At 49.3% G+C, this 20115-nt stretch overlaps 1 protein-coding gene across 3 annotated transcripts in view; it reads left to right on the forward strand.

The window, feature by feature from the left end:
• The window catches only part of LOC149435763 (uncharacterized), a 38919-nt gene that overhangs the window by 4313 nt on the left and 14491 nt on the right, over window positions 1-20115 (forward strand). For 2 of the 3 annotated variants that reach the window (XM_089662461.1, XM_089662462.1), the window contains exons 2-5: window positions 5160-5447; window positions 9190-9456; window positions 15199-15399; window positions 16382-16486. In XM_089662461.1, coding sequence (XP_089518587.1) covers window positions 5160-5447; window positions 9190-9456; window positions 15199-15399; window positions 16382-16486 — 861 coding nt within the window. Of the gene's footprint in view, window positions 1-1430; window positions 1545-5159; window positions 5448-9189; window positions 9457-15198; window positions 15400-16381; window positions 16487-20115 lie in introns of those variants that run through there. The other variant, XM_089662463.1, reaches the window with a different exon arrangement.

The raw sequence follows: 20115 nt of genomic DNA on the forward strand, positions 1-20115 counted from the left end.
TAGGCCTCTGTTAAGAAAGTTTGTAGACCCCTGGGCTAGAGACCAGCTGAAACATGGTCTGACTAAAATCCACTCTATCACTGGAAGAGTGATGTGGGCTAGAAGCCAGCTAGATTGTGGGCCTTACTAAAATCTGCCCCATTATTGAGGCACTGCTGTTGGCTAGAGGACAACTAGAATGTGGCTTGACTAAAATTCACCCAGTCATTGGGGCAGTGATGTGGGCTAGAGGCCAGTTGTAATGTGATCTGCCCAATCTGTGCATTGTTCTGGGCTAGAGGGAGGCCAAAATATGGCCTGACTAAAACCCATGCTATCAATGGGGAACCACTATGGGCTAGAGGCCAACTGGAATGTGGACTGACTAAAATCCATCCTATACCTGGGGCACCACTGTAGGCATGAAGCGACCTGGAACATGGCCTGACTAAAATCTGCCCTATCCCTGGGGTACTGATGTAGGCTGGAGGCCAGTTGTAATGTGGCATGGTAAAATTCCTGAGACCAAGTAGATGGAAGAATAGGATTTTGGAGGGGGGGGCTGTAGCTATTCAGATATGCCATCTCTACATGTGATGGGTAAAAAGCTGGATGATTCTTGAGGGCCATAAAGGACAATTTTTCTGTAAGATCCAGAGGCTGAGGATTGTATAGAACCCGAAAGAAGACCTGTTGTAGAGTCCTGGCCACATAGGCTAACCATATTTCCTCCAGCTCCTAGCAGTTAAAACATGTTCAGTTGATCGCAAGATAGGTAGTTCGGGCGCTCCCACTCTCATCCCAATTTGTGATGAAAAAAATGGACAATTAGTATAGAAACAGGATTTGGACTCATCTTGACTCCAGCAATAAAAGTCCCGGGTAGATTGTGTCCAGCTGTTCCTTTGGTGTGAGGCCTCCTTGGGTGCCATTTTGTCCTCTTGACCATAATTTTATCAATTCCCTTCATAGCTTCACCAGCAACAACCAGTTAATGCCAATAAAGCATTAATAATCCAGATTAGAAGTAAATCATTTTTAAGGGAGCCACCAGAGTTGGGGTGGCTGTAGTCATCCAGATGTTCCATTACGATGTGTTTTGGGTATAAAGCTGGTTGGTTCTTGAGGGTTACGAAGGATGCAGATGCCGAAAAAACACCATAAATCCATTAGAACAATTTTTCTATGAGATCCAGAGGCTGAGAATGGTATTGGGCTCCATAGAGGACCAGTTGTAGAATCCCTGACAGATGATGATGCTGGTGATCCATGGGGTAGGTTTGCTGCTCTGCTGTGAAGCAGAATTCAGGTTTTCTGTAGTCGTTTCTCTTCGTTTCCCAGAATGTTTGCTGCATGTCAGGGACTTTCCAGCCTTGCTGTACTTCACCCTCTGCAAAGAACACATCTTTGAACAGGAAGTCGCCAACACCCATCTGATCTCATCACATGACTGAGCCGTGTAATAGGATCTGAATATCAAGTATCCTTTCTGTAAGGGAGAAAGATTCCGACCCCAAATCCATGGAAAATGTGGAGCCTGTATCTGGTCACACTTCCTCCATGGGGTCAGTCCACCGACATTTCAGTTATAGACGTAGTCTGGTGGTGTCCTGTAATGTTTGATGAAGATGTAAATCCTGTCTGAATGATGTTAGTTTGCTAAAGCGCTGTGTATAATAAACTATTGTGTGACCTAAATGTAAGATTTGGGTAGTTGGGATGTCGTGTGATCAGTAGAAATATGTCATTGTAGATCTAGTTTCATTCCGTGTTATCAATGATAAGTAGTATTCAGCAGTGGCGTCCCGAGGCAGGTGCGGGGGGTGTGCGCCACACTGGGTGACACCTACCGCATGGGGTGACACCGGGACCCGCTCCACGAAAAGGTAAGTTGTAAAGCAAGCTGATGATCCCCGCAGGATGGATCTGATCCATCCTGCAGGGATCATCGGCTGTCTTTACAACTTACCATTTCATGGAGCGGGTCCGGTGTCACCCCGTATAGGTTGCATGCCGATGATCCCCGCAGGATGGATCAGATCTGCGGATTGGGGAGCATAATGGATCGGAGTCCAATCCATTATGCTCAGTCTGCAGATCTGATCCATCCTGCGGGGATCGTCGGCTTTCTTTACAACTTACCTTTTCGTGGAGCGGGTCCGGTGTCACCCCCGTATAGGTTGCATGCTGATGATCCACGCAGGATGGATCGGATCTGCGGATTGGGGAGCATAATGGATCGGAGTCCGATCCATTATGCTCAGTCTGCAGATCTGATCCAACCTGCGGGGATCGTCGGCTTTCTTTACAACTTACCTTTTCGTGGAGCGGGTCCGGTGTCACCCCGTATAGGTTGCATGCCGACGATCCCCACAGGATGGATTGGATCTGCGGATTGGGGAGCATAATGGATTGGACTCTGATTCATTATGCTCAATCTGCAGATCCGATCCATCCTGTGGGGATCGTTGGAGGGGGTGTCACCAAGTGTTCTCGCACCGGGTGACACCAACCCTAGAGACGCCCCTGGTATTCAGTCAGAGACACATGTTCACCAATCAGCATCTGAAAGGCCAGAGCATCTTCTAGGCTAGAGGTGACACCTAGATGGCAACAAAATGTAGTCACCTATGTAGCCAGAGTTTGCCACTTTCTTGAACCTAAAAGAAGAATCCTAGTCAAATTAGCTACAAGAACCAGCAGGAGACCGATAAAAAAGGCTCCAAAAGGTCTGCCAGCTATGACTTATATCCACAGATCAGAGGAATCATATTCATCTCTCATAAAAGCTAAAACATTATTTGCAGAGAGATGAAAATCCTTCCTTCTGATTGGACACTCTGTCGGCTACATCTGCATGTAAAAGTGTATTTGTAGCCTATGTAGAATCCCAGAGAAACACATAAAATGGTTATATGGCACCTGATTGGGACAGCTGAGCAATGATTGGTACTGTTGCGATCAGACTGATGCGCTGGTGTCGGAAATCCTATCCCTGACTTGGTGATCTGAACCGTTTCTGGTTCAATCGAGATTGGGCACTTCAGAACACAGAACGTCCTGTGGGCTGGTACAGGAACCCCCCCCCCCCCCCACAGGGTTGATTGACCAAAGTCTATAGTCCAGCCCACATGCATATTTCAATAAATTGAGGACCCTGAGATATGGAAGTTGTGATTCGTACAGAGCCAGTTCTATTTGACTGATGAATCGTGGACTTTCTCTGGCTTGGTCCAGTTGCAGGATAAATCTTGGTAAAAGTTTTATTTCAGTTTTTATTTCCTTTTTATTTCATAGTGAAAAGCTAATTGTGTCTTTTTGTCTTTTTTGTATTTTCTGTAACTCATATTTTATGCTCCGCCCACTTTCAAGAGTATAAATCATAAATTTAATAAGTGACTTCTGTGTACTAAGCTCGGGTTCATATCTCCGGCGAGATTGTTGTATTGCAGTGTCTATGTGCTCGGTCCAAGTTCATTGCCTATCTGTATGCAATTGCACTGCGTGTTGGCAGATTGCATGCAGATTGTAAAGTAGTAGATCTGCCAGACGGAGATCTGTGTGTGTGTGTGGTGGCCCAACAGACCAGTCTGCGGACAAACTGTTGGGTGGTGGCAAGCTACCGTTTGTGGTGTGTCTGGTGTGTGGACGGTGGAAGAGTGATTAACACCGGGGTTCTAGCTTGTAGGATAGCTGGAGGAATCCTAGAAGGGTGTGTCGATTGCTAGGCTGCTCCCCAACCCTTGTATGTAAGATTCGTATCTGCCTGTGTGTGGTCAGCCAGCTCCCTCTAGTGGTGGTCAGAGGTAGTGCGGGCTGTGAAAGTGTATCAAGACCAGTCTTATATGCTCAAAGTCCCCCTCATTCCCTCTTTACCCCAGTCATGGACGGACCACGGCTCGGTTAGCTAGTCGCTGTGGGCGTGCGTTTTGATTCGTGACATATTGACTTTTATAATAATATACTGTAACATTTGTTCCTTTTTTTGTTGTATCATACAACTGCTGTTCTCTAGCAGCCTCTCCTGTCTGCATGCACTCCAGAGATGGACACGTGGCATTTCTCAGGGCGGTTTGCCTGATGGTGACAACAGTGGATAACGCTTGAGTAACGTGTCTCAGTTGGAGAGATTTACTAAAGCTGGTTCACTGGTGCAGCTGTGCATGGTAGCCAATCAGCTTCTAACCTCAGCTTGTTCAATTGAGCTTTAGGAATAAATCCTGGAAGCGAACCAGAATAGTAAATAAACCCTTGTGGTCTCCATCGGAAGCTCATGTGATATGGTGACAATGCAGGAGCACACTCAGGAGGCAGGGACAGCATGTTGTCTCCTTATAACAGGAAGTACCCGAACAAGGACCTATATGGCAGAATCGCCAGGGATCATTTTAATGAACGCTTTGAATGCAAAAGATTAAAAATGAGTTGTTAAATGATGCTAACTTGTTAAAGTGATATTAAAGGTAGATTTCATGCTATGCTTGCCTGCTGTGGTGCAATTGTCCTTCTCTTCGTGGGTCCCCCACTGGCGTTCCTGGCCCCTCCCTCCTGCTCAATCCTCCATTGCAAGCAGCTCTCTCTGGGGGCACCTGAGCAAAATCGCTCCAGAGCTGCTGCTCTGTGTGTCGATTTGCACCAAACACAGCTCGGCCCAACCCCTGATCTCTCCTCATTGGCTCACTGGCTGTGATTGACAGTAGCAGGAGCCAAAGGCTCCCACTGCTATCTTAGCCAATGAGAATGAAGAGACCTGGGAAAGCCGCTGCCCTCGTGCACATCGCTGGATTGAGGGGGGCTTAGGTAAATGCTGGGTGGGGGGTCTGTTGCAATCATAAGGTTTTGTACCTACTTGCTTGGAATGCATGAAGGTAAAAAAACCTTCAGCCTTTACAACCATTTTAAGGAAAGTTCTTGTGATTAGGTTCACATATTTTTTAAACGCAGTGAGAGCCATATGGCCACCCAGTCCACAGAACTCTGGGCCGGTGGCCTGCTATCTTGTGTCAGCTTCCTGGGGGTTCAGACTTATCTCAGTTCAGAATGTATTGACAGGTATATTTGGCTTCAGTGGACCTCCTTGCAGGTCAACCTGAATATCACCTCCTTCATAGACTTGTTCGGGATTTCACAACCCTATGACAATACTCAACAGAGGTCCTTTTATCTGTTTATTTTTGCAGGGATTGAAGGTACGAAGACTCTCCATTTATATGAAGCAGTCGGCTCATCTGTATTCTTCCCCGGGGAGAAGATTGATAATTTCACATTTTATGACTTTAGAAAAGGGTCACTGCTCATAGTGACATGTCATCATGGGTGCAGGGTACGGGATCCGTACAACAAGCGTGGTGACTTCTTCCAACATAATGGAACATTTCTACTGAATGAGCTAAGAGTGGAGGACAGCGGGATCTTTGAATACGAAATGAATTTCACGATGAAGAGACAGATCCATCTCCATGTGATGGGTGAGTGTGGTATATGAGTCATGACATATGGGGGGTGGTTGGCAAGGGACAAAAATAGGAGCCAAAGAACTCCAATCCGGGACTGGTACTGTAGAAGGTGCTCTCTTTTGGGTGCCTTGATTTTAATGAAGGACAACTGGATCCTATAGTCTACCTTCAGTCTCCACACCACCCCCAGACTTTCTCCCCCTTCTTCCCCTGTAGGCCCCCCAATGTGTTATTTGTTTTAATACCTTTTCTATAGCCTTCAGGCAAGTCATGGGTCCCCCTCCACTTGCCCTCTTCTCCAGGGTAGGCAACCTAATGGATGCAGGGGTGACCTTGGCACCACTCTCTGCACCAGTACAATGTAAATGAAGGGCATAGTGGTGACATCTCTTCAGCAAGCATACCCACTATGCCCTGATTTTACAGTAGAACCCTTAGTCTTCTAAATGAAGTGCCTCTGGGTGCCATTTAACCCCAAGGACCAAAGACTAAGATCTAATGGAGAAGCAGTACGGCAAGGGATGTCTCCAGGCTGTAGGCGAGTAGTCTGAGCTGCTTTTCATGTTCCTATCACAGACTATAGATGCACATATCTGAAGCAGCTCTACTTGTGCCTGACCTTCTGCTTTGCCCAAATGCCAGTCGTTCTGGATGGGCAAAGATCAAACCCTTCCCGGTAGTGATGGACCATCACAAACCCCTTCCACCTTCACCAACTCCTACTGGCCCAGCATTTTAATGGGCTGTATTACTAGCCTATAGGAATTTTGGGAATGTCAGAGGGGACAGCAAAGCCCCATCACTATTAGTTCATGACCACTGGCCTTTGGACAAAGCTGGCACATGGAGTATACTGCAAGTATGTTGGTAGATAGGATTATGATACCAGTACATAGAGACATGAGGAGTAATCTGCAGGTATGTAAGATATATAGGGAATATCGTATACGTACCTATAAGTAGGCAGGGTTATGCAGTAAGTAGGTAAATAAGGATTATCCTGTAGTAATGTAGGTAGTAGAAGTACTCTGTAGTTGTTGGTGGGAGGCACCTGTCTACGTCACAGCTCCCTGCCCAGATCTTTGAAGAGCATTATATGAAAGAACAAATCCCCGGCATCCATTTAGCTTTTCAGGCTCCTCCCTGTTGCCCACTGGGTTCTGCATTACTGTGCAATCTGCTGATCAGGCGGTTGAGCATGCACATCTATAGGGATCCCATGGATGTGTTCTTTTATATAATTCTTGATTGATGGCAGAGATAGATAATATTTCTGAGAGGTGGACAGTGACTGTATGGATCAGGAGGAAAGGAGAATGATGACTGAAGTCATGTTCTAAATTGACTGAAGGCAGTCTGAAGTCTAGTTTACTGCAGCTTCAAATGGTTTTTATTGTAGAGATGCAAGATTGCAGGGCAATGGGAGTAATTCATTTCAACACAGGATACATTCGACAAGTGTGGGGAAAAAAGTAAGTCTTGTGTTCTGTTAATAAGGAGTATTCTGTAGGTAGGTAGGATTACGCTGCAGGTATGTAGGTAGATAAGAAGTATACTACAGGTATGTGGATAGGTAGGTGGGATTACACAGCCAGTATGTAGGTAGATAAAGAGTATCCAGTAGGTAGGTAGATAAGACGTATCCTGTAGGTAGGTAGATAAGAAGTATCCTGCAGGTATGTAGGTAGATAAAGAGTATCCTGTAGGTAGGTAGATAAGAAGTATCCTGTAGGTACTGTATGTAGGTAGAAGAAGTATGCTACAGGTATGTAGGTAGTTAAGGAGCATCCTGCAGGTATTGTAGGTAGTATGCGTATGCTGCAGGTATGTATGTATATAAGAATTATCCTACACATATGTAGATAGCTGGGACTGCTGCAGGTATGTAGGTAGATAAAGAGTATCCTGTAGGTAGGTAGATAAGAAGTATCCTGTAGGTACTGTATGTAGGTAGAAGTATGCTACAGGTATGTATGTAGATAAGAAGTATACTACAGGTATGTGGATAGGTAAGTGGGATTACAGAGCCAGTATGTAGGTAGATAAAGAGTATCCAGTAGGTAGGTAGATAAGAAATATCCTGTAGGTAGAAGAAGTATGCTGCAGGTATGTAGGTAGATATGAAATAATCTGCAGGCATGTAGCTAGGTAGGTGCACATTGCAGGTTTGTAGGCATATAAGAAGTTTCCATGCAGGTATGTATGTAGATAAGAAGTACTGTATATTGCAGATATGTTGGTAGTCATGGAGGTGGGTAGGAGAACGCTGCAAGTATGCAGATGGATAGGGAGTATCCCACACGTATGTACGAAGGTGGAAGAGCAATGTAGGTATGTAGTTAGATAAGGAGCATCCAGCAGGTATGTAGTTAGGAGAGTGCTGCAAGTATGTAGGTAAATAGGAAGTATCCTGAAGGTATGGGGGTAGGTAGAATAATGCGGCAGGTATGTAGGTAGGCAGAGGAACACTGCAGGGATGCAGGTAGGTGGAAGAAAGTAGCAGTATGGAGGTAGATTGGAGAAACGTGCAGAACTGTAGGTAGGTGGCAGAAAGTTGTAGGTATGTAAATAGGTGAAGGGACGCTGCAGGATTATAGGTAGGTGGGAGAAAGTTAGATATGTAGGTAGATTGGAGAACGTTGTAGGTATGTAGGTAGGTGGGAGAAAGTTGCAGGTATATAGATAGATTGGAGGAAGTAGCAGGTATGTAGGTAGGTGGTAGAACGTTGCAGGTATGTAGGTAGATTGGGGAAAGTTGCAGGTATGTAGATAGGTGGTAGAAAGTTGCAGGTATGTAGGTAGATTTGGGAAAGTTGCAGATAGGTAGGTGGCAGAAAGTTGCAAGTATGTAGGTAGATCAAAGAAAGTTGCAGGTAGGTAGGTTGGTAGGTGGCAGAAAGTTGCAGGTATGTAGGTAAATTGAAGAAAGTTGCAGGTATGTAGGTAGGTCAGAGAAAGTTGCAGGTATGTAGGTAGGTCAGAGCAAGTTGTAGGTAGATTGGAGAAAGTTGCAGGAATGTAGGTAGGTGGGAGAAAGTTGCAGGAATGTAGGTAGGTGGGAGAAAGTTGCAGGAATGTAGGTAGGTGAATTGATGCTGCAGGTAGGTAGGTTGGTAGGTGGGAGAAAGTTACAGATATGTAGGTAGATTGTAGAAGGTTGCAGGTATGTAGGTAGGTGGTAGAAAGTTGCAGGTATGTAGGTAGAGTGGAGATGGTGGCAGGTATGTAGGTAGGTGGCAGGAAGTTGCAGGTTCCAACTTTTCAGGCACGGAACGTTCAGCTCGGGCTCCAGGCAGGGAACGTTCAGCTCGGGCTCTTGGCTGGGAACGTTCAGCTCGGGCTCTTGGCTGGGAACGTTCAGCTCGGGCTCCAGGCTGGGAACGTTCAGCTCGGGCTCCAGGCTGGGAACGTTCAGCTCGGGCTCCAGGCTGGGAACGTTCAGCTCGGGCTCCAGGCTGGGAACGTTCAGCTCGGGCTCTTGGCTGGGAACGTTCAGCTCGGGCTCTTGGCTGGGAACGTTCAGCTCGGGCTCTTGGCTGGGAACGTTCAGCTCGGGCTCTTGGCTGGGAACGTTCAGCTCGGGCTCCAGGCTGGGAACGTTCAGCTCGGGCTCCAGGCTGGGAACGTTCAGCTCGGGCTCCAGGCTGGGAACGTTCAGCTCGGGCTCCAGGCTGGGAACGTTCAGCTCGGGCTCCAGGCAGGGAATGTTCCTAGGACTTGCCGGTAATAAGATTTGTGTTTTTGTTCTCTGCAGCTCCGGTGATGGAACCGGTCTTGTTGTTGAAGGAAAATAGAAGCCATTGTCTGGTCATCTTCACATGCCGAGCGGAGGGAGGCGGTCCATTGAACTTCACATTTATGAGGAATGACAATGAGATAGTAGAGAACGCCGTCAGCCTAGACAACTCCATCTCTCTGTCTATGGATGGCAGCGATCCAAAAACATCCGGAAGATTCTCCTGTATTGTGAGAAATATGATCAGCTCCCAGACATCTCCAGCTGTAGAACTGCTGCCTCCAGGTAAATGATTCCTACTGTAAGATAGAAACTGGCTGCTTACTTCAGCACAGGCCCTAAAGTGTAGTTTACACCTATAATACCTTCCCTTGTAAACCCCCTCCCCCCTCCCCTTCATCAACAGGCAATTACAATTCTTCTGTCAAATCATTTTGTTTTTAAGAAATACCTCTTTTGAGGCCAAAAGAGGTAATCACTATGTCTGTCTGCCACTCTTTGCTCTAAGTTTGGTGGGAGGGACCCATAAACAAAAACACATTCCCAGCATCCATGCAGGCTCCTCACTGCTGGCTACTGGGTGCTGCAGACTTTACATGTGCAATCTGCTGATCAGTTGGTTGACCATGCACAGAGTTGTACTGTGCAGATGTAAGTTTGCAAGGAATTAGGAGTAATCAGTTCCAGCACAGGAGAGGAAATACTACATGGCTCAGACAAATGAAAGGAAGACTTTGTAATCCGAGTCTGGCATCAAGTCCATGACACTCCTGGGATATGGATCTGGTCAGGTAAGTAGCAGAGGGGGGTGGTAATAAGTTTCAGCTGGTTTGGTGTTCATGAAATTAACAACAGGTGCACTAGATGGGCAACAATGAGACAACCCCCAAAACAGGAATGGTGTTAGGGATCCGGGTATGACCAGAAATGTGTGGACTGACACAGGGAAACGCAGACTTCAGGTATAGTAAACAATATAATTTATTAAAGGTACAACAAATACAAACGCACAATATAACAAAACCAACTGAGAACAGAATGTACACAGACAAGGGCAGTCAGGGCTGATGAGGTGGAGTGGTCAGGCAGGCCGAGCCCACAGCACGGATTTCCTCAGGGCGCGGGGTCTAAGTCCCAGCCTGCTGTTCACCAGGGCCCCTGATGGTGGGGATGGACTTAGTGCAGACTGGAACCAGGTCGTGACCCCTGAGTGCGTCCGGCTGTGGTAGAGAGTACTGGCAGGGGAGTGCGGGAACGGAGTCTGATGGGAAGAGGCAGGCAGACTTACTGAAGTGATCCGTGCGGGATGGATGGATGGTCGGGTTTAGTGAGTGTAGTCAGGCAGGCCGGGTCGATATCGTGCGGGCAGCAAGGTACAAGGAGCAGGCGGAAGCGTAGTCAGGAATAGCCGAGGTCAGGACAGGCAGAGTTCATGCAGAATCAGGATCAGGCAGCAGCAGACAGGATGCAGGTACAGGGGCTCATGGGAAACAAACACCAAGGCCCTGAACACACTAGTGTGAATGTCTCTGACCAAACAATCAGAAACAGACTTCATGAGGGTGGCCTGAGGGCCCGACATCCTCTAGTTGGCCCTGTGCTCACCATAGAGCTGGATTGGCATTGGCCATTGAACCCCAGAATTGGCAGGTCCACCACTGGCGCCCTGTGCTTTTCACAGAGGAGAGCAGGTTCCCCCTCACAGATGAGAGCAGGTTCCCCCTGAGCACATGTGACAGACGTGAAAGGGTCTGGAGAAGCCGTGGAGAACGTTCTGCTGCCTGTAACATGGTTCGGCATGACCGTTGTGGTGGTGGGTCAGTGATGGTCTGGGGGGGCATATCCATGGAGGGACACAGAGACCTCTACAGGCTAGACCAGGGGTGGGCAACTGTGGCCCTCCAGCTGTTGTAGAACTACAAGTCCCATGAGGCATTGCAAAACTGACAGTTACAAGCATGACTCCCAAAGGCAGAGGCATGATGGGACTTGTAGTTCATCAACAGCTGGAGGGCCACAGTTGCCCACCCCTGGGCTAGACAATGGCACCCTGACTGCCATTAGGTATTGTAACGGAACCGAACCCATACTGTGCTTGGGTATTTCTGTTAGAATACCGCTTCCCCGTCTGAACACCGACAACAGACACCACCGCTGACCATACAAGACTAGATGACACCAGTCTTGAAGTAAACCAGGAGGTAGACTACTTTATCTGAACACAGATACAAGATATATACACTCAGGGGACAACCCCCCCCCCTGCATAATGACACAGGGCGGGGCAATCTACATTTAGTAACAAGAGACACACAAACAGACAGTCCCATCAGGAGGGAGGGCTGCTGGTGACACCCCCCACTAAGCTAATACACACAAACACATACATCCCATAATAGTTTGCTCCCAAGCAAGACACACAATAGAACAATGGGATGCAACCGCATGGCATTAAACAATGAACAACCCCCCACCCCAATATTAGGACAGAACACCCTGTACCCCTAACAGGCACAGGGTGACTTACACATAAGAGGGCTATGGGGAGCTGAGACAGGGGTCTCCCCACCTCTCCAAATTGAGCTGTGTTCCATGGGCCCCCAACTCAAAGTGACTCCCGTCACAGGTATTGGGATGAAATCCTTGGACCCATTGTCAGACCTTATGCTGGTGCAGTGGGTCTTGGGTTCCTCCTGGTGCGGTGGGTCTTGGGTTCCTCCTGGTGCGGTGGGTCTTGGGTTCCTCCTGGTGCGGTGGGTCTTGGGTTCCTCCTGGTGCGGTGGGTCCTGGGTTCCTCCTGGTGCGGTGGGTCCTGGGTTCCTCATGGTGCAGTGGGTCCTGGGTTCCTCCTGGTGCAGACAATGCCCGGCCTCATGTGGGGAGAGTACGCAGGCAGTTCTTGGAGGATGAAGGAATTGATACCATTGAGTGGCCCCCACACTCACCTGACCTAAATCCAATAGAACCCCTCTGGGATGTCATGTTTCGGTCCATCCGACGCCCTCAGGTTGCACCTCAGACTATCCAGGAGCTCAGTGATGCCCTGGTCCAGATCTGGGAGGAAATACCCCAGGACACCATCCGTGGTCTCATTAGGAGCTTCCCCCGACGTTGTCAGGCATGCATACAAGCACGTGGGGGCCACACAGACTACTGAGGACCATTCTGAGTTGCTGCAATGACATCTCAGCACAATGGACTCGCCTGCTGCATCATTTCTTCACTTTGATTTTCGGGGTGTCTGTGAATTCAGTCCTCTGTAGGTCGATCATTTCCATCCAACGATGGGGCGTCCTTACGTTCCTCACCCATCCCCCGTCCATGTCAATATAGAGATCCAGCAGGAGATTCCTCCCCATTGAGGTCTGATGGGTTTTCAGAGTCTTCCTTTCATGTTTGTGAGCCGTGTAGAAGCAAGGCAGGGCTGCAGTATACAGATGGGTCTGTCTTCTATGGAAGGCTACAGAGCACCAATGATGGACAAACTCCTCTAAAATATGAATTATAAAGTCTTTGTAGTCATTTTTGTTTATGTTATATATATGTTGTTTCGATATCTAAAATTGTTGTTTTACAAATGAACATTTAATTCAGGGCATGTCCATAGCCAGGGCTGCTGTTTGAAACCACAGGGCCCCATACAGACAACCTGGGAAGGCCCCCTAAAGAAAACACAGTTTACTTTTGCTTAAGTTACGAATGAACACAGTGAGTACTGGGTACTGATTACTCATTGGTTCATTCAGGAAAGGAAGGGGCTGACAAATGTGAAATATTTACCGGACCCTTCCCCCGCTCTCCATCCTGAAGGATCATATTGTGTGCTTGCAGCTGCCAATGGGAGAGGAGAGAAGCCGGCAGCACTGTGGGGGTGGGGCACACAGGGAATTGTATGGTGCACAGGGAGGGAGTGTATGATGGGGGGGGGGGCAATTACTGGAACCGATCCCAGTATGACTTTCTCTGCAGCAGCTGAAAGCCGACAGGAGGGAGAGGAGAAGAACCCAGGGGAGTGGTTCAAGTAATTGCCCCCTTCCCCCACAGTGCCGATCACCCTCCCTGCCCACATCCAATTCACCCAGCTGCCTGGGCCCCCCTTCTGGCCTGGGCCCCGTACAGGAGGACAGGCGGTAGCCCCTTAGCCACAGCCCTTTCCATAGCACTGGTGTCACAGCAGGAAAGTAAACATGCAGATGATACCCTTCATTGGCTAACTGGATATCGTCTAAAGTTGCTCTCTTGGCATGACCCCTCCATCCGCCCTTTGCCCCCGCCATGCACCAAACTGCTGCTGGGGCCCCCATCCAGGGTGTGATAGAGCTGGCAACGTACTTTTATCCAGTGTTGATGAGGGTAAGGGCCTCTTCCCTGCGACCCCAACTCGGTGCTTGTGGGGATCTGTGAGCGGGGAATGAGAATCTAAAAACCTCTCTTTAAAAAATAAGGGGTATATCGGCCCATCATTGGTATTACTGGGGGGCTACAATTTGGAGACCCCTGGATCTGATCTTCTCAAAATAATTGCCAAATAAATGGTTGTACGTGGTATTCTGTTTTCTAAAAAATTGTAAAAAGGTGTAGTTTTGACCTGTGTTAATCTGTCCTTTGGAGTATACACTCACCGGCCACTTTATTAGGTCCACCTTGCTAGTGCCAAGAAAATCTTCCCCACACCATGACACCACCAGCCTGAATTGTTGATACAAGGCAGGATGGATCCCCCACACCATGACACCACCACCAGCCTGAACCATTGATACAAGACAGGATGGATCCCCCACACCATGACACCTCCACCACCAGCCTGAACCATTGATACAAGGCAGGATGGATCCCCCACACCATGACACCTCCACCACCAGCCTGAACCATTGATACAAGGCAGGATGAATCCCCCACACCATGACACCTCCACCACCAGCCTGAACCATTGATACAAGGCAGGATGGATCCCCCACACCATGACCCCATCACCACCAGCCTGAACCATTGATACAAGGCTGGATGGATCCACCACACCATGACACCACCACCCTGAACCGCTGATACAAGGCAGGATGGATCCCCCACACCATGACACCACCACCAGCCTGAACCATTGATACAAGGCAGGATGAATCCACTGCACCATGACACCACCACCCTGAACCGTTGATACAAGGCTGGATGGATCCACCACACCATGACACCACCAGCCTGCACTGTTGACACAAGGCAGGATGGATCCACCACACCATGAGACCACCATCACCATCCTGAACCGTTGATCTAAGGCTGGATGGATCACCCACACCATGACACCACCACCAGCCTGAACCGGTGACACAAGGCAGGATGGATCCAACACACCATGACTCCACCACCACCAGCCTGAACCATTGATACAAGGCTGGATGGATCCACCACACCATGACACCACCACCATCAGCCTGAACCGGTGACACAATGCTCGATGGATCCCCCACACCATGACACCACCACCACCAGCCTGAACCGTTGCTACAAGGCTGGATGGATCCCCCACACCATGACACCACCACCACCAGCCTGAACCGTTGCTACAAGGCTGGATGGATCCATGCTTTCATGTTGTTTACACCAAATTCTAACCCTACCATCTGAATGTCGCAGCAACCAGTCTGCCCATTCTCCTCTGACCTCTGACATCAACAAAGCATTTTCCTCCACACAACTGCCGCTCACTGGGTATTTTCTCTTTTTCGGACCATTCTCTGTAAACCCCAGAGATGGTTGTGCGGGAAATCCCAGGAGATCAGCAGTTTTTGAAATACTCAGACCAGCCCGCCTGGCACCAACAACCATGCCACATTCAAAGTCACTTTCTTCCCCATTCCCATGATCAGTTTGAATTTCAGCAAGTGGTCTCCACCAGGTCCAGATGCCTAAATGCATTAGGTTGCTGCCATGTGATTTGTGTTACCGAGCAATTGGACAGGTGGGCCTAATAAAGTGGTCGATGGGAGTAAAGCCCCACTGAGTCTTTGCTTTTGTTGTGTTCCTCTGTAGTGACCCTGAAGTTGAGGATTATGAGGCTCTTTGTGATCGGTTTCCTGTGTCACTGGATCTCCGCCGTGTGCATCCTATGTATGAAATACATCTGCAAGAAGTGGAGGAAAGAGAATCAGGAAGAGGAGGAAATTATCGATGGACCAAAGACTCTACAGAGCCAAGCTGACCAACATAAAGGTCCCCGATACCGAGACACAGGTAACAGCGACTCACATGTCATCTGCTGCCCGTCTGGGTGGAGGTGCCCAAATCACACCCCTTCTACAGGTTGGTTCCATGCAAGCCCTGCCTCTAAGTATGTAGGGGCCACACATTCGGGACCCTGATCCATACGATTTATGCTTTCTGAACGACTGTGAATGAACAGTATATGTCAGAGCTATATAAATGTATAATAATAATATTGCGTGACTGTGGGGGAGGGGACATTAGAGTGTAAGCTCCTCTGGTGCAGAGACTGATGTGACTGGTTCAGTGATCTCTGTACAGCGCTGTGGTATATGCCAGAGCTATATAAATGTATAATAATAATAGTGTGTGACTGTGGGGGAGGGGACATTAGAGTGTAAGCTCCTCTGGTACAGAGACTGATGGGACTGTGGGGGAGGGGACATTAGAGCGTAAGCCCCTCTGGTACAGAGACTGATGTGACTGTGGGGGAGGGGACATTAGAGTGTCAGCTCCTCTGGTACAGAGACTGATGTGACTGTGGGGGAGGGGACATTAGAGTGTAAGCTCCTCTGGTACAGAGACTGATGGGACTGTGGGGGAAGGGACATTAGAGTGTAAGCTCCTCTGGTACAGAGACTGATGGGACTTTGGGGGAGGGGATGCTAGAGTGTAAGCTCCTCTGGTACAGAGACTGATGGGACTGTGGGGGAGGGGACATTAGAGAGTAAGTTCCTCTGGTACAGAGACTGATGGGACTTTGGGGAGGGGACATTAGAGTGTAAGCTCCTCTGGTACAGAGACTGATGGGACTTTGGGGAGGGGACATTAGAGTGTAAGCTCCTCTGGTACAGAGACTGATGTGACTGGCTCAGTGATCTCTGTACAGCGCTGCGGTATATGTCAGAGCTATGCACTGTAAATGTATAATAATATTGTGATCCGGAATATATTTCTTCAGATCAGATGTTGCATTTCATTAAAGCTCATTCTCACTCTCTCTGTGTTTTAGTGAACAAGGACAGGACTCTCAGTCTGGTCAGCAGAACCTTCAGTATTGTGGACCGTCTTCTCGGGTTCTTGAAGGAACTTGCTGTGCTGGTCATCTGTGTGGATGGTAAGGAACATTCGTCTGTCACAGCCTTGCAATGGCTCCAGGGAGAGTCAGAACATTTCTGCTCCGTCATGTGAGGTCAGTGCAAGGATCTTCCTTCATAGAGACGTCGGAGATACATGTGTATCCTGAAAGATCGGTCCTGTGCAGCATTGTACTTCCTATACCTGTATTACCTGTGTCCCCGTCCTCCTGCATCTGCACCATGGTAGCCACTTCATTATATACTGTATATACACGGCTCCAAAAAATTAAAGGAAGACTCTGAGAACCCATCAGACCTCAATGGGGAGTAATCTCCTGCTGGATCTCTATACTGACATGGACGGGGGATGGGTGAGGAACGTAAGGACGCCCCATCGTTGGATGGAAATGATCGACCTACAGAGGACTGAATTCAAAGACACCCCGAAAATCAAAGTGAAGAAATGATGCAGCAGGCGAGTCCATATTGGTGAAATGTCATTGCAGCAACTCAGAATGGTCCTCAGTAGTCTGTGTGGCCCCCACGTGCTTGTATGCATGCCTGACAACGTCGGGGGAGGCTCCTAATGAGACCACGGATGGTGTCCTGGGGGATTTCCTCCCAGATCTGGACCAGGGTATCACTGAGCTCCTGGACAGTCTGAGGTGCAACCTGAGGGCGTCGGATGGACCGAAACATGACATCCCAGAGGGGTTCTATTGGGTTAAGGTCAGGCGAGCGTGGGGGCCATTCAATGGTATCAATTCCTTCATCCTCCAGGAACTGCCTGCATACTCTCCCCACATGAGGCCGGACATTGTCCTGCACTAGGAGGAACCCAGGACCCACTGCACCAGAAGGAACCCAGGACCCACTGCACCAGGAGGAACCCAGGACCCACTGCACCAGGAGGAACCCAGGACCCACCGCACCAGTGTAGGATCTGACAATGGGTCCAAGGATTTCATCCCGATACCTAATGGCAGTCAGGGTGCCATTGTCTAGCCTGTAGAGGTCTGTGTGTCCCTCCATGAATATGCCTCCACTGACCATCATTGACCCACCATCATAATGGTCATACTGAACCATGTTACAGGCAGCAGAACGTTCTCCACGGCTTCTCCAGACCCTTTCATGTCTGTCACATGTGCTCAGGGTGAACCTGCTCTCATCTGTGAAAAGCACAGGGTGCCAGTGGTGGACCTGCCAATTCTGGGGTTCAATGGCAAATGCCAATCCAGCTCTATGGTGCCGGGCAGTGAGCACAGGGCCCACTAGAGGACGTTGGGCCCTCAGGCCACCCTCATGAAGTCTGTTTCTGATTGTTTGGTCAGAGACATTCACACCAGTGGCCTGCTGGAGGTCATTTTGTAGGGCTCTGGCAGGGCTCATCCTGTTCCTCCTTCCACAAAGGAGCAGATACCGGTCCTGCTGATGGGTTAAGGACCTCCTATGGCCCTGTCCAGCTCTCCTAGAGGAACTGCCTGTCTCCTGGAATCTCCTCCATGCTCTTGAGACTGTGCTGGGAGTCACAGCAAACCTTCTGGCAATGGCATGTATTGATGTACCATCCTGGAGGAGTTGGACTGCCTGTGCAACCTCTGTAGGGTCCAGGTATGGCCTCATGCTACCAGTAGTGACACTGACCCTAGTCTAATGCAAAACGAGGGAAAAACAGTCAGAAAAGATGAGTAGGGAAAAAACTTTCAGCGGCCTCCACCTGTAAAACCATTCCTGTTTTGGGGGTCATCTCATTGTTGCCCATCTAGTGCACCTGTTGTTAATTTCATGAACACCAAAGCAGCTGAAACTGATGAACAACCCCCTCTGCTACTTACCTGACCAGATCCATATCCCAGGAGTGTCACTGACTTGATGCCAGACTCGGATTACAAAGTCTTCCTTCCATTTGTTTGAGCCGTGTGTATTTGTGTGTGTGTGTATATATATATATACACTATATTGGCCTCAGTATTGGTCGGCCGGCCTTTCCCCACACATGACCTTTTTAATGCCCCCCCAGTCTTAGTCCGTAGGGTTCAATATTGAGTTGGCCCCGCCCTTCCCACACACATGACCTGTAATGGCCCCCCCAGTCTTAGTCCGTAGGGTTCAGTATTGAGTTGGCCCCGCCCTTTGCAGCTATAACAGCTTCAACTCTTCTGGGAAGGCCGTCCACAAGGTTTAGGAGGGTGTCTATGGGAAGGTTGGACCATTCTTCCAGAAGCACATTTTGTCAGGTCAGGCACTGATGTCGGGGGAGGGGGCCTGGCTCGCAGTCTCCGCTCTAATTCATCCCAAAGGTGTTCTATGGGGTTGAGGTCAGGACTCTGTGCAGGACAGTCAAGTTCCTCCACCTCAAACTGGCTCCTCCATGTCTTTATGGACCTTGCTTTGTGCACTGGTGTGCAGTCATGTTGGAACAGGAAGGGGCCATCCCCAAACTCTTCCCGCAAAGTATTGCACTCCTGAACCCTGCACCCTGTGTGTATCACACTCCTGAACCCTGCCACTCTGTCTTATAAACTCCTGAACCCTGCACGCCGTGTGTACGGTGCTCCTGAACCCTGTACCCTGTGTGTATGGCACTCCTGAACCCTGCACCCTGTGTGTATGGCACTCCTGAACCCTGCACCCTGTGTGTATGGCACTCCAGAACCCTGCACCCTGTGTGTATGGCACTCCTGAACCCTGCACCCTGTGTGTATGGCACTCCTGAACCCTGCACCCTCTGTGTATGGCACTCCTGAACCCTGCACCCTCTGTGTATGGCACTCCTGAACCCTGCACCCTCTGTGTATGGCACTCCTGAACCCTGCACCCTCTGTGTATGGCACTCCTGAACCCTGCACCCTGTGTGTATGGCACTCCTGAACCCTGCACCCTGTGTGTATGGCACTCCTGAACCCTGCACCCTGTGTGTATGGCACTCCTGAACCCTGCACCCTGTGTGTATGGCACTCCTGAACCCTGCACCCTGTGTGTATGGCACTCCTGAACCCTGCACCCTGTGTGTATAGCACTCCTGAACCCTGCACCCTGTGTGTATGACACTCCTGAACCCTGCACCCTGTGTGTATGGCACTCCAGAACCCTGCACCCTGTGTGTATGGCACTCCTGAACCCTGCACCCTGTGTGTATGGCACTCCTGAACCCTGCACCCTGTGTGTATGGCACTCCTGAACCCTGCACCCTGTGTGTATGGCACTCCTGAACCCTGCACCCTGTGTGTATGGCACTCCTGAACCCTGCACCCTGTGTGTATGGCACTCCTGAACCCTGCACCCTGTGTGTATGGCACTCCTGAACCCTGCACCCTGTGTGTATGGCACTCCTGAACCCTGCACCCTGTGTGTATGGCACTCCTGAACCCTGCACCCTGTGTGTATGGCACTCCTGAACCCTGCACCCTGTGTGTATGGCACTCCTGAACCCTGCACCCTGTGTGTATGGCACTCCTGAACCCTGCACCCTGTGTGTATGGCACTCCTGAACCCTGCACCCTGTGTGTATGGCACTCCTGAACCCTGCACCCTGTGTGTATAGCACTCCTGAACCCTGCAATGGCACTCCTGAACCCTGCACCCTGTGTGTATAGCACTCCTGAACCCTGCACCCTGTGTGTATGGCACTCCTGAACCCTGCACCCTGTGTGTATGGCACTCC

The sequence above is a fragment of the Staurois parvus genome, unplaced genomic scaffold (assembly GCF_062004578.1).
Source record: "Staurois parvus isolate SC_StPar_1 unplaced genomic scaffold, SC_StPar_1.0 ptg001478l, whole genome shotgun sequence".
NCBI classification, from domain to species: Eukaryota; Metazoa; Chordata; class Amphibia; order Anura; family Ranidae; genus Staurois; species Staurois parvus.